At 35.1% G+C, this 20,451-nt stretch overlaps 1 protein-coding gene across 5 annotated transcripts in view; it reads right to left on the bottom strand.

The window, feature by feature from the left end:
* The window catches only part of CD96 (CD96 molecule), a 151,777-nt gene that overhangs the window by 53,213 nt on the left and 78,113 nt on the right, over positions 1 to 20,451 (bottom strand). For 2 of the 5 annotated variants that reach the window (XM_074301150.1, XM_074301148.1), the window contains exons 7-10: positions 11,504 to 11,597; positions 9,292 to 9,480; positions 5,593 to 5,628; positions 4,874 to 4,960 (exon numbers count right to left, since the gene is read on the bottom strand). In XM_074301150.1, coding sequence (XP_074157251.1) covers positions 4,874 to 4,960; positions 5,593 to 5,628; positions 9,292 to 9,480; positions 11,504 to 11,597 — 406 coding nt within the window. The remainder of the gene's footprint in view (positions 1 to 4,873; positions 4,961 to 5,592; positions 5,629 to 9,291; positions 9,481 to 11,503; positions 11,598 to 20,451) is intronic. The other 3 variants (XM_074301152.1, XM_074301149.1, XM_074301153.1) reach the window with 2 other exon arrangements.

Raw genomic sequence — 20,451 nt, 5'->3', positions numbered from 1 at the left:
ATAAAAACACTTTGGATTATTTCTATCAGCTTAAAACGGAATTTGCATCTCTTTAAATTTTGATTGTACTTTGCTATTGATGAAATTGGATGCTACCTTCTTAGAGATGAACTATCTGATTAGTACACCCTATGGAGTAATTGCTTTTTATTTAACAGCTCCTTAATTTCTCCGTTTTTTCATCAAACCAGTCTTGAGGTTTGCAAGTGTTCTGACCCAGAGAAGCAAATGTAGTGCTGTTCATCAAATTTCTGAGAACTGCCTACTCCTTTTCTGTTCTATTGTTGCCAATTGCATGTTAGTTCAACTTACCCTCCAAGTTGGTGACAAATTGTTCCTTTTCAGAGAAGCACTCTAATCTGTTGATATTAATTCTTCTAGTAATCTTTTTTGCCTTGGGGCTGTTATTTTTATGGAATGAGAATATTCAGCTTGAAGAGGATAAGTCTATGATCCATCCAAACATTGCCTTTGTTATTCTCACATCTTGTCTGTCTCTTTTCCTTAAAATCACATAGTCTATTAAATACCAATGTTTGCTACAAGGGGGCAGCCATGAAGTTTTATTGGAATACAGTGTGGGTGATTAGAAGGTCATGAGATGGACAAGTCTTCAACAGTAAATGATCACTGTTGTTGCTGTTTCCAACTCCATTCCTTCCAAGGATTTCCTGCCATGTCTGGTCATCTGGGCCTAGAATTATAGTCACACAGCATTATAAGCTTGTTTTTTTGGTACATTGATGATAAGGGTCTCCAGGTCTTCATAAAATTTTTCATTGACCTCAACAGGGTTGAGGCACTGATGATGATGGCATGACATTTTCCTGCAAGCGGCAATTGCATTGTCCTGAGTGTATCATTCACTTCTTCTGGAAAATATATTTGTTTACTACAGCTTCACCGTGCTGCTCTTTTACTGTGGCTACTCCAGAAAAATGTTTCTACTTCAGTAAGCTAGCCTTCATTTCCCAGTCTTGTTTCACTCAGGATTGCTATTTGGATGTACAAAAGAGTTCTTTTGCAATAAGAGCCCTTCTTTCAAGTCTACTGGATTTTTCTGTTGTCTATAAATGTGTGTACATTACAAGTACTGATGGTGGGTGGAATCAACTTTACAGAAGGTTTTGTATAATTTTTTAGTCTTTCAACCACAGGGTGGGATTCCTGCCTGCTGTGATAATCAGGTGAGAGTTGGATAAAAGCAGATAATTTTGGGGGCACCTTTTCTAACCCCTTCCTCATATATGGAGGTGAGCAGTATGATCCTAAAAAAAACTGCTCAGACACCCAGGGGCTGCTGAATCCCCCTGCTTGCTTCTGGAGAGAAGATCTGGCCTTAGCTGCCTTTGCCTCAGTCTCACTCTCTTTTCCAGAGCCACCAAGTAGGAGTAGTAGCAGTAGCAGAAGGTACAATAGCAGTAGTAGTTATTGCATAGTAGTGATTGTTGTTGTGTTGTGATAGTAGTAGTAGCAGCAGCAGTAGCAGCAGCAGCAGTAATATGATGGTGATAGTAATAGTTATTGTTGTGGTATAGTAGTAGTAGTAGTAGTAGTAGTAGTAGTAGTAGTAGTAGTAGTAGTAGTAGTAAATGCAGCAGCAACATTAGTAGTAGTAGTGGTAGTAGAGTAGTTATTATAGTACAATAATAGTTGTAGTAAGCATTATATTAAGTATGTATTAAATATGTACTATTTTAATGTAACATCTATGAATGTATGTTTATATGGATACAATGTAAATGTTAGTTAAATATAAGTATACATACTTATATTCATATACATGAATAAAAATATACATAAATATAAATTTAGAATTCCTTAAATATATCTGCTATTTACATTGTGCTGATGGTATCATGCTAAGCATTTAATAATCCTTAACTCCTTTGGTCTTCACAACAACTCTGGGAGACAGGTGCTACTATAATCCTCATTATACAGATGAGGAAACTGAAGACAAACAGAGATATCTTATTTGTCTGGGACCATACAGCTAGGAAATGTTTTAGACTGAATTTGAACTCAGGTCTCCCTAACTCCAAATCTAGCACTCAATCCACTATTCCACCTACCAGCCAGACTTCCTTCAAGATGAGACCACTGTTCCACAAGATGAGAACAAATGGGATCAAGGGCAATGATTCATGCTGGAGGAACAATTGGGTTTGACATTTCCTAAATACATAGCCCTTTCCTCTCCCTCGGTTTCCCCATTAGATTTGTTGCCAATAAATTTTATTCTTCTTTTCATTTATGTATTTTGTATAGCTAAATTCAAGGATATATATATCATGAGTATTTATTGATTCAGAATTTGTGAAGTGCTCCCTTTTACATGAAATCCCAAAAGATAGGAACATCCAGGTACTTAATCTTTCAAATTAATTTGTAAGATCTTTAACACTGTGTTTGAAGCCCTATACCATAGTTTTTCCCCATAAGAGGTCTAAACTAATCATGTCCCCTTCAACCATTTAGGAAACATATTTATCCCAATTCATAAAACAAAAGGTAGAAAGGACCTCATAGGTCATCTAGTTCAGACTCTTCCTTTTACAGATGGAGCAAATGAGACCCAGATTGGTGAGATGATTTATACAAGATCCCTCTGGTTGTGAATAACAAAGCTTCAAACAAAATGTCCTCTGGATCCAAATCCAGCATTCCTTCCCTTGTACCACAGTCAGTAACTTCTCACATTTGAATGTAGACTGTGGCGCAGGAATTATGCATTCACATTGCATATCTCCTTTCCTTGGAGGCTGAAGGTCAGTATCAATCTTAGGACAATTGGGATTAATGAGGCTGCTTCTACAGTGTTTTTAAAAAGAAGTCAGTGGTGTGTATTTTTTGAAGTACAATGTTCCAGCTAATGTCACTGCTGTCCTAATGGATTTTGTGCCCCAGAAAGACCTGATAAAGTGGAATGGCACATTTGTCAAGAAACCTGGGCAGCTATGGTTACAGGTGCTATAGAAATACATAGTGAGAAGTTACATTAAAATGTTCTCATTCCAAAATACAAGCAAGTCATTTTTCAAGGATACAAGGTGACATGCTTATTTTTAATTTTATTTATAAAAACACTGAAGCCTCTATTAATTTGTAACCAACTACATAGTACACTCAAGGTAATGGTGCTCTTTTTCAATGTCAAGTTTAGGTTAAATATAGGGAGACCTGCTGCTCCTCAAATGAATCAAAAGTCAAATGGCAACTAATAAAGCTGAAAGATGATGAAACACTGTAATTGGTCAGCAAAAAAGCAAAGGGAAGGGACTCTAAAAACTAAATCCTGTGAGGATCAAAGAAATGTATATGAGGGAAATTGAAGAAATGATAAGTCTTCCTGATTCCAGGCCCAAATCTTTTATCCACTGTGCCACCTAATGGCTCCAAGTTACTGGAGGCCACCAAAGTCACATAAGTAAGACAATTTAATCCAGGTATTTATATTAGCTACACTCTACTAGATCTTCATTACAATATGCCAAGAATACTTTCCTAATTGATTATCTTAATTCCCACAACAATTGGTATAGATCTTCTCTCCTTCATCCTTATGCACCACCATCCCTTTCCCTCTTCTCTCTAGGAATAGCTTGATACCTACTTTAGCAAGACTTACATGAACTGATACTGAGTGAAATGAGCATAGCTAGGAGAACATTGTATATAGCATCAGCAAGATTGTGTGATGATCAGCTATGATAGACTTAGCTCTTCCCAGCAATGTGGTGATCTAAGACAATTCCAATAGACTTGGGATGGAAAATGCCATTTGTACCCAAAGAGAGAACTATGGAGACTGAACATGGATCGAAGAATAGTATTTTCACCTTTTTTGCTTTGTTTGTTTGCTTTTTCTTTCTCTTGCTTTCTCACCTTTTGTTCTAATTTTTCTTGTACAACATGACAAATATGAAAATGTTTAAAGGCATTGTACATGGATAACCTATATCAGATTGCTTACTATTTTGTGGAGAGGAGAGGAAAAAGGGGAAGGAGAGAAAATTTGGAACACAAAGTCTTACAAAAATGAATATTAAAATTATCTTTACATATAGTTGGAAAAATAAAATACTATTGAGAAAAAAATTTTAAAAAGAGCAACATGGGCCCTTTTATCACATTGATTTTTCCTTATTCACTTCCTGACTATGCATTATCAATCCTTTTGGTTAAAAATCATACATAACTAGACCTTAAACATCAATGTTCCTTAATTTCTGTGTGTGTTTTTTCATTTTCTTTTGACATACTCTTTTCTCTTTTTGTATCTTCTCTCTTAATCATGTATCAGCTTCTATTATTTCAATGATCATGTTTATGCAAATGATTCTTGGTGTTATATATCCAGTGTTAAACTTTCTCCTGAATTTCCTTTCCATATCAACAACTGCAAATTGGATATCTTTAGCTAGATGTTCTGTAGGCATCTCAAAGGTATACATCCAAAAGGGAACGAGTAAGTTATTTGCTCAGACTCACCAAGCTTGAAGTGTCTGAGGCTGGATTGGAAGTCAGGTCTTTCTGACTTCAGGTCCAGCAGTCTGTGATCTGTACCATCTAGCTGCTCTATTGGAGTCAATTAGATTGGATTATGCTGGACAATAAAACTGATGCTAGAAAGTTGGTAACTAGCTAAAATTTATGAGGATTGTGAGCAAAAGGTTAGACCAGTCTGACTCCACACACATTTTTTTCTTTATATAATAAATATATTTCCTAATATCTTGAAGACTAAGATAGTTTTGATATTTCCTAATATCTTGAGGACTACATAGTTTTGAGGTCCCTCCTACCACTAGATCAGTTAGCTGTCCCTAACTCTTTCTCTTCAATAAAAATGTTGAATAAGCATGCTTACCTGCCCTGCCTGTGCTGCTGAGAGAAGGTTCAATGATGGAGGTGGTAGATGTGATATTAGATGGATCTTTTGGAGTATTCGTATAACCTGCAATGAAAACAGCAAGAAAAGCATTCATATTTCTTACCACTGTGTAAATAAAGTATTTCTAGAAAACAGTGAAAAAGAGCATTGGACTATAAGTTAGAAGACTTAGGTCTGATCATGGCTCTGGCAATTACTAGCTCTAAGACTTGTGGAAGTTATTAACTTTCCTGAACCCCAGTTTCCTCATCTGTCGAATAGGCATAATGATATTTGCAATAATTATCTCACAGGGATGTAGTAAGTTTTATGAACCTTAAAGCTTAGTATAAATGTGAATTATTATTACCTTTTCATAGGCCATTGTATATATCAAATGAGATTATATATGCAAAATGCTTTGTAAAGTTTAACTGGTGTGTGTAAAGTTTAAAAGTTTACCTCCCCTAATCCTGGGGGCTTGAACTCTGACAATTCTGAACTAGAGTAGGCTAAGATGATCAAGTATTCACACTGAGTCCCACATTATATGATAAGCTATTGGGAACAGGAAGTGGGACCAGATGCCTAAGAAAAGATAATCTGATCTGAATTGGAGATAGCGCAAGTCAAAATTCTGATATTGATTAGGTTTGGAACTGGTCCACTGTGGGCTGCTGCACTCTTAGCAGGTTTGAGACAAGAAATTCAGTTACCTTCTTTGGCCTCATGGCTCAGGTTAAAGAAAAGACCTGGATATGAAAATTGGTACTAATGAGAACGTTATTATTATGTAGAGCATCAAGCAGACAAAAAACCCCCCACCCATCTCCTCCTCCCCCCAACCTATATATTCAGCCCATCCCCACACAAATACAAACATACACACACACACACACAGATTCTGTAATATAGACAATATAGATATTGGTTCAGGAAACTCAACCAGCGAGAGGGGGAGAGGTTTTGCTGGGAGAGGACATGCTCAAAGTTGAGATTTAAGCAAGATAACTATATATAATACCCTAAAAATAAGTTGTTAGAGAACAGGTAATCAGTGCTACATTTGAGAGGGGGTACTCCTAATTTTATATAAGTGTGGTGGAGAAGTTCTTGGAGTCACCTGTTGATAACTAGGTTGTATGAGGCTCAAATAGAGGGAGTTTCTTTCTCATGACAAGAAATTGGGAAAGGGCTTGAATTAACTGTCTGAGACAACAGGAGGGAAATGATTCAGAAACCATTGTAGTCAATTAGGAATTTTGTACAATTTTCTAATTGATCTTCTGCTCCTCACATTAGCTGAGGGAGGTACCTACACCAATTATCATGACCACCACCACCACCACCATCATCATCATCATCAATCATGCCTGGAATATAGTATATGTTTAATAAATGTTGACTTAAATATAATAGCTAGGTTTTATTTTTCTTTTAAGGCTTACAGTGTTCTACATATATATAATTTCATTTGAACCTCAGAACAAATCCTGCAAGGTGTGTACTATTATTAAGTATTAATGAAAGGAAATTGAGACTGATAAAAGCTAATAAGATTCTGAAGCAGATTTTGAATTCAGGTCTTCTTGAATCCAAATTCAATACTTTGTCCGCTGTACTCCTTAGCTGAAAAAAAAATGACAAAAAAAGAAAAAAAGAAAAAAACAAGGAAAGAAAATCATGGACCTTTGCAGCATTACAATGGTCTTAAAGTTATTGCTAAGATCTGGACAACTTTCCTTTTGAGGTTTGTTGATTTGTGTATTTATTTTTTAAGTAAAATGTGTTTTTAAAAATTTGCATAATGTTTATTGATACCCATCACACCTTAACAATGCTTTGTTATTATTATTTGTATTTTTGGGTTTTTTGTTTTGCTGTTGATCACTCAGACTTTCAATTTCTTATTAACTATAATGTAAACACTGCTCTTTGGTCTTACCAAGAAAAATGAGTATAAAGAGATCACTGAAAAATTGATCTCCCTACATTGCTAGAAATGAAAAAAGTGATTTAAATACACTCACATTTCATGGTATGTCACAGAATTAATTAAATACATGAATGTATAATATATGTAATAACATATATAAAAAGCTATACATAATATTTATAACAATAGATTGTTATTCAATTTTTCAGTTGTATTCTTCTTTGTGACCTCATTTGGATTTGCTTGGCAAAAATACTGTATGGCTTGCTCTTGACTTCAGTTTGTTTTCTAGATGAGGAAATTGAGGCAAATAGGTTTAAGTGACTTGCCCAGGTTCACATAGCTAGAAAAATCTATGAGGTCAGATTTGAACTTAAGAAGATGAATCCTTCTGACTCCAAGTCTGATTCTCTCTCCACTATACCACTTAGTTGCCCAATATATATTTAATGTTTGGTTAAATAATAAATAGTAGCTCTGTGACAGTCTTCTTACCATGTTGTGTCTGTGCTACTGACAGCAGATATATAAGTGGAAAAAGTAGATGCCATGATATAGGGTGGATTTATGGAGTATTCACACAATGTACAATAATAAAAACAAATATATTTGCATTTATTTTCAATCTTTTAACCAACAAACTCCACCCTGAGTACCCCACCACTTGCTTTCTAGTTCCTTTTTATATGTTGTTTTCCCCAATTAGGATGTAAGCTCTTTGAGGGTAAGAAATATTTGGGAATATTTTAAGTAATTAAGTCTTCAATCAAGTCCTGGGTATTTTCTCTGCTGTTGCAAATACTGAAGAATATGTTTACAATGTCACATTTTGTAATAACCTTTATTGTCTGAAGCTTTATTTGACTTCTTTGTGTTTTGTTTTAATTGACTTATCTGTTTATGTTTATCTTCTCAACCAAAGTATAAGCTGATTGTAGTGAGGGACCATGTCTCAAATATCTTTATCTCCTGCAGTGCTTACCACAGTGCCTTGTGTACAGTAGGCACAAAATAAATGTTTGTTGGATAATTTAAAAGAAGAAAGAAAGAAAGGAGATATATATGAATTTGGGACAGAAATATTCTCATGCCCATGTGGTTGGGATTGTTTAGAAGACAAAATGTGATTTGGGAAAAATGACTGGCAGTATGTAAACTCTTTTTCAAAGAGACTCTTCTGTCCCCTCTCAATATTTCTCCATGGGCAATGGGACCATCGCTGTATGATTATTGCTGAGTGGATTCCAAAATATTTTAGGGAGAACTTGGATCCAAATGATCTTTGGGAGAGATGTCGAAAGTGAAATTGAATTCATGTAGGGGAAGCTGACTCCTCAAATTGTCCTAAATTTTCAGCTTGCCTCTCTAGAAATCACTAGAATAGGTTTTTTTTTTGAGTGAGATTGAACACTATCTCTTGGAATAAGCTGAGATATCAAACTCCCAGAAGAAGAACTTCTTCATTTTTTCTATATGTAACACTAGGAAGGAGAGAATCTCATATCAATGGGATTTGGTAATGGGGTTACATATGAATTCCTGGTATAGAATACTAAGGTGCAGAACTTCTGAAATTTCTGTTTGCTATTTTGTTTGGATAAATACACTGGTTACACATGTGCACAAAATATCTTTTATGTAATCAGCTTGGAATGAGATGACAAACATAAGCTAATGGTTTCCTTCTTTCTTTAGAACAACCAAGGGCAGAGCTGTCCCTCTGAACTCAAACTCATAATATTAGAACAGAGATATTTGGAGGGAAAAGACAAACCTAATTCTAGTCCAATATTCCTATTGGAGATTGGAGGAAAGCGTATTCAGCCTCCCAGGGGTTCCTCTTTTTCCCCAGCTATTGTGTTGGTGGTTAAGGAACTCACTGCTTTTGGTTCTACTCCTGTCTAGAGATGAACCATGTTTCAGATCATATCTATCCATGGCATCCATAAATTGCACCTATTAAACAACCAATATGGACACGCAGATCATATATATATATATATATAATGAGATTTCCATGCATTGAAGTTACAATATCATAGATTTAGAACAAGAAGCCATCTTGGATGACATCTGGTTCAGGAAATCTAGTAGTATCAAAGTTTCCCAAATGAGGATGTGTAAGGGAAAGAGAGAGAAACAGATAGACATAAGTAGAGAGAGCATAGATAGATTACCATGACAATTCTAGAGTGAGCATCAATTACAGAATAATGGAAACCTCATGGGTTATTCCATGGGGTTCAGCTGCAAGTACTATATCCCTTTCTGCATGGAAACCTTCCAATTTGGAGTAATTCTTTACAGAATTATACTTGCCAGTAAATATTTGTGTTGAACTGAAGTCAAATTGAATTTTATGAAAGATGAATTATGCATGATGACCTATTCTAAGCATCATGTGTAACCCGACAGCCCCAAAGAGACATGTTTTGGATGGGGAGAAAATATTGATTGGTCTTGTTAGTAGGTAACTCACTGAAGGAAAAAACTATTTTTCTGGATGAGATATTCCACACTTCATTTCCAGGGACAGGAAACAGAGTCATGCACCAAACTGTCAGATTATTGGGTAGAATTGGCTGGTTAGGCTTCAGAACCCTCAACTTAGATGTTAGTTTATAAAAGCCTTCATCACTTTTCCTCTTTTCAATAGTAATCTGTATGCCTAGAAGAGAATAAATAAGAATGGTTAGCCTTATCATATGGTAGATATGCCCTAAAACTAAAACTAACTCAAATGTAGGAATCGGGAGAAATGCCAGAGCTAGTCAAACTATAACCTACCCACTGAAAATAAAGGAGTAGAAGAGTCTCCTTTCACCACAGGTTATTACTACTTGACACCAGGACAGAGGGTACCTGAAGTCAGTTTGGAAACTGTGAAAGTTCCAGGCCTTTTTTTACCCTGTAGCTTTGCCACATTTCACCTGTATCTGGGAAAGACAGGGAATAGAGGAGATGAATGTCTGTGGTTTTTAAGCCACAACTCCAGACACTAAAAATGAATGTCAGCTGAAGGCCAAGAATTTAAAATTGGGACAGTTTTCATTCACAAAATTTGCTTAAGGCATAGATTTTTAGCCTGAGGACCATAGAATCCGTAAGGACATTTCATGGGGGCTAGAAATTAAAAAAATAATAACTATATTTTAATATGAATTTCCTATGCACCTTTGTATATTTTAACTTTGCTTTTAAAAACACTATTCTGAAATATATTGAATAGGCTTTACTCAATTGTCAAAGGGGTGCATCACATGTTAACAACTCTTGCCTTAAAGTGAAGCAGACCATGAAAACTTACTTTTCATTGTAGAATCTAGTGAAATTCACTATTATGCTTGATTTTTAAAAAATGTTGATTGATTATACAAGTAGTAATGATAGAGAAATGTTTTGAGAGATATTCACAATAACTCATTGGATCATAATTAAAAAGCTGAAAGGGATCTTGAAGTCATCAAGTCCAACCTCTCATTCTTACAGATGAGGAAACCGAGTTCTAGAAAGCTTAAATGACAACCTAAAGTTACACAGTTAGTAGGTGTCTGAAAGAGAATTTGAATGAGTCTTAGTGATTGACAGGTCATTATTCATTATGTCACATTGCTTTATTAAAAAACAATATATAAACATACATACACAACATATATATATATATATATATATACCCACCCCAAGATATATATGTATGTATGTATATGTAGATAGTATATAAGCATATAGTATATAAATACCATATATATACTATATATAAATAGTATATGTGTATGTTTATATATGTATACACCTAATACTTAAGTGTCAGGAATGGAGATTATTGACAATAAAGCACTTTAGACATTATGAGAAAAATACATTAGCAGAAGGGGAAAAATTATTATTATCACACATAGAAGAATTATACTTTGAAGCAGCTGAAATAAGGAGCTTCTTACATAGTCTGACACGCTGGGCCACCCATGGAAAACATGTAATTCTTTCTCATAAGCTGAATTTGTCTACAATTTGAATTTCTGTCCAGTACCTTTTAATCCTTTTTTTTTTTGGGGGGGGGATGTTACTTAAAGTCACACAACTAGTGAATGAGGAGGGATTTGAACTGAGGTCCTCCTAATTTCAGAGTTTATGTTTTATTCATTGTGTCATCTAGCTGTTCTCCCCTTTAATCCTTTTGGTGGAAATGTTCCTTGTCCCAGGAATAGTTCCTAACTGCCCTTCTCATTGGAGTATGGGGGTCCCTTAGCCCTTCCCTAGCCTTTATATCTCTTTACCAAGAAAAAAAGTTCTCTTTTTTGGGTTTGTTTAAAACAATTAGTAGCTAATTGAATTATAAATAATATGATTATTTGGTGATCATTTATTTAATTAAATATTACCCTGAGGAAATTCTGTAGGTCTATGAAAAAGGTTTCTCTCTATTTATATTTAAACAAACAAACCAAAAACAGATTAGCACATTTGCCTGCGGTTTGATAAATTCAAACATTCTTCTTTTGTTCTGGGAAATGTTTTCTTCCTCCTTAAAGGAGTAAGCTGAGGTACTAAAAAGCATCTGGCAGGGAATAATATGTTTTTCTTGGAATCAGAATGATCCTTGAATGCCAAGAGCAGGTTAGCCAATAACATTGGCTCTTACTCTAGCCCATCTGTCTTTTACAAACATTTTCATTGACTCATTTTCTCACCTTCTTTTTCATTTTGAAGAAGCTCTCCATCTATATACCATGAGAGATTTGCTGTGGGGAATATATTCTTCACCAAACAGCTAAATTTTTTCTGCTGCAGAGAGAGAACACAGATATAATTATTAATATGTTGTGATTATATGGGGTTTGGGACTTCTTGTTCTTCTGGTAACACTCAGACACTTGGCACTTCTATATCCAATAGACATTTCTTCCCAAGACCCTGTCTAATAAATATTGGATATCCTGTAAGTCCAACTCTTTGTCACATGTTGGTGGGAGTTTTTGGGCAAAGAATACTAGAGTGATTTGACATTTCTTTCCCCAATTCATTTTATGGATGGGGAAACTGAGGCAAATAGGGTAAAGTGACTTGCCAAAGGTCACACAGCCAGTAGGTGTCTGAGGCCAGATTTGAATTCAGAAAGATAAATCTCCCTTATTTCAGGCTGAACACTCAGCATTGTGCCACATAACTGATTTTTTGGGGGGATACCATGTACCTATAATCTCCAACTCACAGATTATACAGGTATTAGATGTTTGCCTCTAAGTTGATTATTTTGGAATTTGTCATACATTTTTTTTTCTTCACAACAATCCTCAGGAAGTTTTAATAATTTATGGGTTATACTGGGCATTTTACAGAGGAAGAAGTTGAAGTAAGAAAGGTCAGTGATGACCTAGATCACAGAGTTAAGTATCAAAGTCAAGACTGAGACTGTGTTTTGTCTCTTCTTTCCATTATACCATATTTCCTTTCATTAATGATAGGCCCTTAATAAATATTGATTGATTGAGTGATTACTTTGAATCATGGATTCCAAAAGCAGCTAGGTGGTGCATCCTGTAGGGCATTGTGTATGAGTTAGGAAGACACTCAATAGTTGTGTGATACTGGATAAGTTACTTAACTGCTGTCTGCCTAGTAGGACATAACTCTCAGGCTTATTGTGAGGATCAAATGAAGTAATATTTGCAATATTCTTCGCATAGTCCCTGGCACATACTAGATGCTTAAAATCAATAATGAAACATAGGGGGCATATATAACTCACTAAATTAAAAAAAATAGGCATAAAACTTCATAGTTGAACCACTATTAAAGCTAACAATTACACAAAAGGTTTTGAGTCACACTGTGTATGATTAGAAAAGTAAGAGGGCTAGTTAAGAAAGAAGATTTAAGTATAAATGCTATATCTATCATAGTATTGGATTGTAATTGTATGTCTTTTGTTCTCAAAGAGGTCCATGATATGGGGGAGGAGATGCCATTCTGTGAGATAGGATGTGCAAGGTCACCTGCCTTACCTTCTCCTCCAGAACCATTTGAGTTCAGTGGCAAAATATGGATCAGAATGCCTGGATCTAGTCCTGGATGTAATAGGAGATCTTGACCTTTTTAAGCTAAAGTTTTTTTTTTGTTTGTTTGTTTTGTTTTGTTTTTAAACAGGTCTCACTTTTACTGAGGCAAGGCCCAATCAGTGATTAAGTCTGGATGACAATTGAAGCAAAGAATGGCTTCTTTTGCCTAGTTAAAAAAAAAAATCAATCCAAAGAGGAGAAAAGGGAACCTAATCAGAAAGGATTGCTATTTACATTCACTCTGAGCCAATCAGGGCTCAAACAGTAACAAAATGGGGCTTGGCCTGAGACCTATTGTTGGCCAATCAATGAGAGCTAGATTGATTTGGGTTTAAAGTACAATCCTTAAAAAAAATTAATCTAGCATATTAACCCAATATATCTTGCAAGATTTCAGAGATCAAAATTTATATTCCTTTGGGCAGAACACCTAACGATAAAGGTATCATACCAAATGTAGATAGGGGAAAGAGGGAAAGAAGAAGGGGAAAGTAAATGAAAGAAGAAATTCCAGGCACAGAGGATGGCCCAAGGAAGGACATAGAGGAGGGCTTTATGAGGGTCTTTCCTTATCAAATTGATATTTTTTTCTTTTTTTGACTAAGTAAATGAGGCCATTTTTGCCTTGTTTCTTACCTAGCCTTAATCACTGTATGAGCATTACTTTAGTGAAACTAAGATCTATTAAAGAATTTTGTTTAAAAAATCCAGTCTTACATTGCATCCAGGGCCATCTCCAATCATACTGATCTATATCTTGCCAGTGTATCCAGATAGCTCTGGAAGAGAGAGTGAAGCTGGTGACTTTGCCTCACTTAAAACCAAATCACTTGCATGTCATGGCATCCTTTCCCTGATATTGTGGTTCTCTTCTAGAACAAAGGACAGACAACAATCTCTGTGAGCAGGACTAAAGTATTGGATAGACCTTTAGTGAAGGATCTGTGAAAGGACTTTACATACCCATATCAATGAAATAAGAATTAATATTTTTGTAGCTAAAATAGTAATTTTGCATGTCTTGGAAATATATTATCTCATTTGATCTACACAAAAATACTATAAAGTAGGGACTTTTTGTCCCACCCTAGGAGGAGGAAAGTCTCAGAGAGGTTGAGGTTTGCCCAAATTCACATGAATAGTAAATGTTGAGATTTAAACTCAAGATTTTCTTGACTTCGATTCCAGTTCTTTATTTTATTCTCTATAGTAAAAGTCTAACATATATTAACAGTATTTGTTCAAGGATGCCATATAAGGCCAAAAAAAGAAGGGGATTTTACCATTTTTTTTCCTGGTCTGGTATCAACCTTAGAGGTTGACAGAAAAATTGTTAATATCAATTGTCATATTACTTGCCACTCTCTCTCTTAATGCTCATAGTAATATCAGAATTCCAGTAATGCCCCTGCATTCCTACTACTCTAGATTAGGTTGAGTTGAGCCATACCCTACAGCCTTACTCTTGCATATTACCTTGTAAACAAAGCCAGCTGGAGCCAGACTACCTTCCACAGTAGCCTCTGATATCCTTATCCTCTTCAGTTTGAATTCATGGAATGAAGGGCAAAACAGCCAGAATGAAGTGGATTTTTTTGCTTGGATTGCCAAGGAAAGTTGGCATCTCATGAGCAGAGTTTGCTATCTCTAATGTGACCTCCCCTTTACCTTTTCTCCTAAAAGTCTTCTTTTTTCTTTTCTGTAGGTCTCTTGGTGGGACCTCCCCCAGAGTGGTAGATTTGCTACCATGTTATCTCAATTATAGATGAATTATTCCTCCACCTATGAGAACTTTTCAGGTTTTTTTTCAAAACAGGTGGTTGTCTTAGCATGGCAAACAAAACAAAACAACCCTTACCACTTCTCTGGCTGTCTTTATTTTCCTGTTCATCTCATTCCAAGGAATCTGTACTAGGAATAAACTCCATTAAAAGATTTCTGTTTTTCATGTCCTTCCTGCTCTGCTCCTCCTGCATTTCTGAATTCATTATTCTCTAGCATATTAATGTTCTCTTTTCCTGGTAGCTACTTATGTAACAGAGACAAGAATATTAATGCTTACAAAATATTTTACTTATTCTGTAAATAGCCAATCATCCTTTGCCTAAAGATTATGTTTTTACCCTTTCTTTTCTTAAAATGTATTTTCTTTTTAATTCACAGAACAAAACAAATATTTCTAGGACATAGTACAATAAATAAGATAATTGCACATGAAACTGTAAATTACTATGTACAACTTTCTATCCCCTTTAAACAAACCTAGAGATGAGTATTATTATATACAAAAAGGTACATATGGGTAAAATATTCTATAAATACTTCTATATATTAGTTCTTCCTCTGGATGAAGATAGAGTCTTGATTCATACATTCTTTATTTTTAATTTATGTATTTATAATAATCAAAATGTCTTAGTTGTTCAAAGTCATTGCCTGAAGACTTTGGATGAAAGGAATACCATTCCTATCCCGTATCCTCTCTATCAGTTGCTAAAGTAACCCATTTCACTTTGGGATGGCTCAAAGATTTAGGAAGATTTTTTTTATAGAATATTATAGTTGGAATTAGGAAGATCTACCTGAGACACTTAAGGTAATTCAATAGCAAAATTACAGACAGAACCTAGATCTCTTAATTTTGTCTGCTTCTCTCCAGAGTAGCCCAGAGGAGGGAACAACCATTTATGACTACAGTGTAACAAGCATTTTACAAATGTTTCATTTGATTCTCATAATAATCCTTGGAAGGCAGTTTCTATCATTATCTTCTTTTTACAATTGATGCTGCTATCATAGACAAAGGTTAAGTTACTTGCCCAGGGTCATACAGGTAGTGTCTGAAACTAGATTTGAACTCAGGTCTTCTTGATTCCATGGTCAAGGCCCTATCCAATGTGCCACCTAATTACCAACTAATTAATTTGAATTTTGTAGTTCTTTCCCCATCCAAAGTTCATTTGGATTTCTTGGTAATTGGAGATGATATATTCTATTTGTTGAAAAACAGGTTTTTAGGTTAGAGAAGACCAACTAAGTGGTCCATGAGCACAAGTCTATGACCCTAGTTTAATTTACTGCCTGTCATTAATGAATACATAGTGATTGATGAAGAGAAAATGAAGGCTTGACTAAGCACCGGGGGCTGGGGGAGATGCTATCCATTTGCCCTCAGATGCAGCCTCCTCAGATTAGATCCAGAATGCAATGGAAGGTGTGTCACTCTGTACTAGGTCTATGAAGGGTGAACATTTACCACAAAACTTCCAAACAGACCTGAACATCTCTACTTTTGTTTTTTCTTTCTCCTTCCTTCTTTCCTTCCTTTTTTCTTACCTTCCTCCTTCCTTCTTTCCTTTCTTCCTTCCTCCCTCCCTCTCCTTCCCTCCTTCTTTCTTTCTTCCTTCCTCCCCTTCCCCCTTCTTTCTTTTTTCCTTCCTCCCTCCCTCCTCTTCCCTGCTTCTTTCTTTTCCTTCCTTCCTTCCTTCCTTCCTTCCTTCCTTCCTTCCTTCCTTCCTTCCTTCCTTCCTTCCTTCCTTCCTTCCTTCCTTCCTTCCTTCCTTCCTTCCTTCCTTCCTTCCCTTTCTTTTTTTTTTTCTTTCTTTTGTCTAGGAAGTCCTATTCTGATGATTCATGCCAGTCAGGAAGTAATTCTGACCTCTTGAAGTATATGTTACTGTAATGCAAGCCCTATGTGATCCTATACAAGTTATAAATGCTTTGAATAAGAAAGCTGAGGGAAGCTAAGTTGCATAGTGCATCTTGTGTCTCACTCAAAGTCAGGAACATCTAATTTTAAATCTAGCCTCGGACACTTGCTAGCTATATGACTTTGTAAAGTCATTAAATCTGTTTGCCTCAGTTTCCTCATCTATAAATTAATCTGGAGAAGGAAATGGCAAACCAGTCTGATTTTTTTTTTTTTGCCAAGAAAATCCTAAATGGTGTCATCAAGACACATGGCTGAATAACAATAATATTATTATGAGTTTTCTAAGTCAATATACAGCTGAAGGAATCCTCATATTTAGCTTAGTGGCCCTCCATTTCTATTTGAGTTTGACATCATTAGTTTACTCTACCATCCAAACTCTTCATCCATTATATGAATAATAAATAAAAAATAAATGATGATTCAGTTAGTTGAACAAACATTTATTAAGGGTTTATTATGTCAAAGTTACTATGTCAGATGCAAGGAAATAGAGGAAAGATTAAAATAGTTCCTGATCTCAAGGAGCTTAGATTTTTGGAGAGGAGATATTTTAGATTATATACTTAGGTGTATAAAGAGTCTAGATCTTACATCTAAGTATATAGTCTATATATTATATGTATTTTTATTAGGTAGATATTAAAATATATACTTAGATATTGTATGTGTGTTTGCATATGCAAGATAACTATAGCAGAGAAATTACTTTTAAAAAGTTAATATTGCTTGATACCTCAAGTTAAATATAATTAAGGAACAAGCCCATACTTCATCCTTAGCCTACTATTTAAGAGATTTAAAAAGAACTATTTTGTACTTGAGAAATCAATGAAAAGCCAAGTGAAGGGGCCAAAAACAACAACCACCACCACCAAAAACATCTTTTAGATGAAAAACCACTGCTACATTTGAATGAATAACAATTTGCTACAACTTGTAAAATGAACATTCATCACATAGTTCTTGTGCCCCCTTCTTCCCACTCATATAACCATCAGATTCTTTAGGCCCCCATTACTTTTCAAATTTATTTCATAATAGCAATTTAATTGTTTTTCCTGGTCTCAGTCACTCTGCTTTTCATTTAAATTAAGGGGAGAGGACATTCCCAGGGTACCTGATACAAAGATGGCAAATGGGGTGTACATGAAGACCATCAAGAAAGCCAGTTTAAGTTGTATAATATGAGTGGTGGTGAAGTATATATCAAGACTAGAAAGGTCTTTTGTTTAATGCAGAAGAAACAAGCAAAAGCTGCTGCTTCCAAAAATCTTTATAAAACACAATTCTGGTCATGTCATTCCCCTGCTCAAAAATCTTCAGGGGTTCACTATTTTCTCTAGAAGAAAATACAAACTCTTCATCTTAACATGTAAAACCATTCACCATCTCACCTTTCCAGACTGATTCCACATCACTTTCCTTAACATACTTTCTATTTCAGTGACATAAGTTTACTTGGTGTAAATATTAGCCTTTGTATAAAATGTTCCTGTGCCTGAAACAAAATCCTTCCTCCTATTTGTTTCTTAAGATCCTTCTGAGTGTGACTAATTTAACACCTCCCATTGAGGTCCCATTGAAAGTCTTTCCTGATCACCCCAATTTTTATACATTCTCCCTCTTCAAATTACCTTGTTTTTATATACCTGAGGCTGCTTTATTCCTTCCAAGAGAAAGTAAGACCTAGAGGGGAAAACACATTTTTTTTTTACTTTTATCTGTTTATACCCAATTCCATGCAAAATGCTTTGTACTTAAAAACACTTAGTAGATGTTGATTTTTGAATTGAATTAAATTGAATTTGCAGGCCTGCCTCAGAGGCTTAGCATGATGACTGGCTTAATAAATGTTTCTTTATTGATAATCTTACTAGATGGCAGTTCTTCCTCCTTTATCTAATATGCCAACTTTTTCTACCTCAAATTCATTACTGAGAGATTATAATGCATCAGGAGAAAACAAGACAGAATAGGGATAGCTTTTGCTTGTTTCTTCTGCATTAAACAAAAGACCTTTCTAGTCTTGATATATACTTCACCACCACTCATATTATACAACTTAAACTGGCTTTCTTGATGGTCTTCATGTATACCCCATTTGCCATCTTTGTATCAGGTACCCTGGGAATGTCCTCTCCCCTTAATTTTGCTTTTAATAATTTCTAGTTTCTTTCAAAGCTTAATTACAATACTACTTCAATACGACTTTTTCATATTCTCTGAGATGCTAATGTCATTGTTGATCTGTCATTAAGTCAAATCCAACTCTTCACGATCCTTGACTTGTCCATGGGGTTTTCTTGGCAAAGATGCTATAGTTATTTACAAAAATTTTCTTTCTTCATCGTGTCTCCATTTTATAGACGAGAAACTGAGGCAAATAGGGATAAAATGATTTGTCCAGGGTCACAAATCTAGTATGTGTCTGAGGATGGATTTGAACTCAAATCTTCCTAACTGAACATCTAACTTTCCCCTAATATCTTCTCCTCCATAATTGCCTTGTATTTATTTTGTACATAATTACATGAACGTATGTTGCTACTGTACTCCTCCCATTTCATTTCAGAATGTAGGGCCTATCTTCAGCTCTGTCTTAAGGAAAGAAGTTATTTCATTTTTTTTACATGAGGGAAATTATTCTTTAAGAACTCCTACTTAAATTCTGATCAGTATTAGTCAGTTCATTATGATTTTATAAGAGGTAATGATTGTTAGTAATTATTTTAATGTATTTATGTAGAAATATGTATCTAGTCAATCACCTAATAATAGGTATAAGAATAAACAGTGTCCATATTTTGTATGTCACATCAGAATATGGATTCTAATAGACGGGACCTATAATAGAATGTCAACTTTAATGTAATGTTCATTACTTGTTAACAGGTGTGGAGCTTACTTGTGCAACAATAAGAATGCTGTCAAAGATATCACTACCCTGTTTTGCTTGAATTCCATGACCAATCCAAGCATGGGTAATGGCATAGTATGGAAAATTCTCCTCAATATATTCTTGAAATGTATAACTTGTATCATCTCCTCCTGCCTAATCTGAGAAACTTAATTTTTTTTTTTTGCTTTTGCAATTTCTTTCTTTTTTTAAAATTAATTTTATAATTATAACATTTTTTGATAGTACATATGCATAGGTATTTTTTTTTACAACATTATCCCTTGTACTCCCTTATGCTCTGAATTTTTCCCCTCCTTCCCTCCACCCCCCTTCCCTGGATGGCAGGCATTCCCATACATATTAAATATCTTTATAGTATATCCTACATAAAATATATCTGTGCAGAACCGAATTTTGTTGTTGTTATTGTTGCAAAGGAAGAATTGTATTCGGAAGGTAAAAATCTGGGAAGAAAAAAAATAAAAATAATAATGCTCACAGTTTACACTCATTTCTCAGTGTTCCTTTTCTGGATGTAGCTGATTCTGTCCATCATTAATCAATTGGAATTGGATTAGCTCTTCCCTATGTTGAAGATATCCACTTCCATCAGAATACATCCTCATACAGTATCATTGTTGAAGTGTATAATGATCTCCTAGTTCTGCTCGTTTCACTCAGCATCAGTTGATGTAAGTCTCTCCTGCCTCTCTGTATTCCTCCTGTTGGTCATTTCTTACAGAACAATAATATTCCATAACATTCATAAACCATAATTTACCCAACCATTCTCCAATTGATGGGCATCCATTCATTTTCCAGTTTCTAGCCATTATGAAAAGGGCTGCCACAAACATTTTGACACATACAGGTCCCTTTCCCTTCTTTAGTATTTCCTTGGGATATAAGCCCAGGAGTAGCACTGCTGTCTCAAAGGGTATGCACATTTTGATAACTTTTTGGGCA

This window comes from Sminthopsis crassicaudata, chromosome 3 (assembly GCF_048593235.1).
Source record: "Sminthopsis crassicaudata isolate SCR6 chromosome 3, ASM4859323v1, whole genome shotgun sequence".
NCBI lineage: Eukaryota > Metazoa > Chordata > Mammalia > Dasyuromorphia > Dasyuridae > Sminthopsis > Sminthopsis crassicaudata.
Note: the sequence above shows the minus strand (reverse complement) of the source record. Positions and strands in the feature narration are given on the sequence as shown.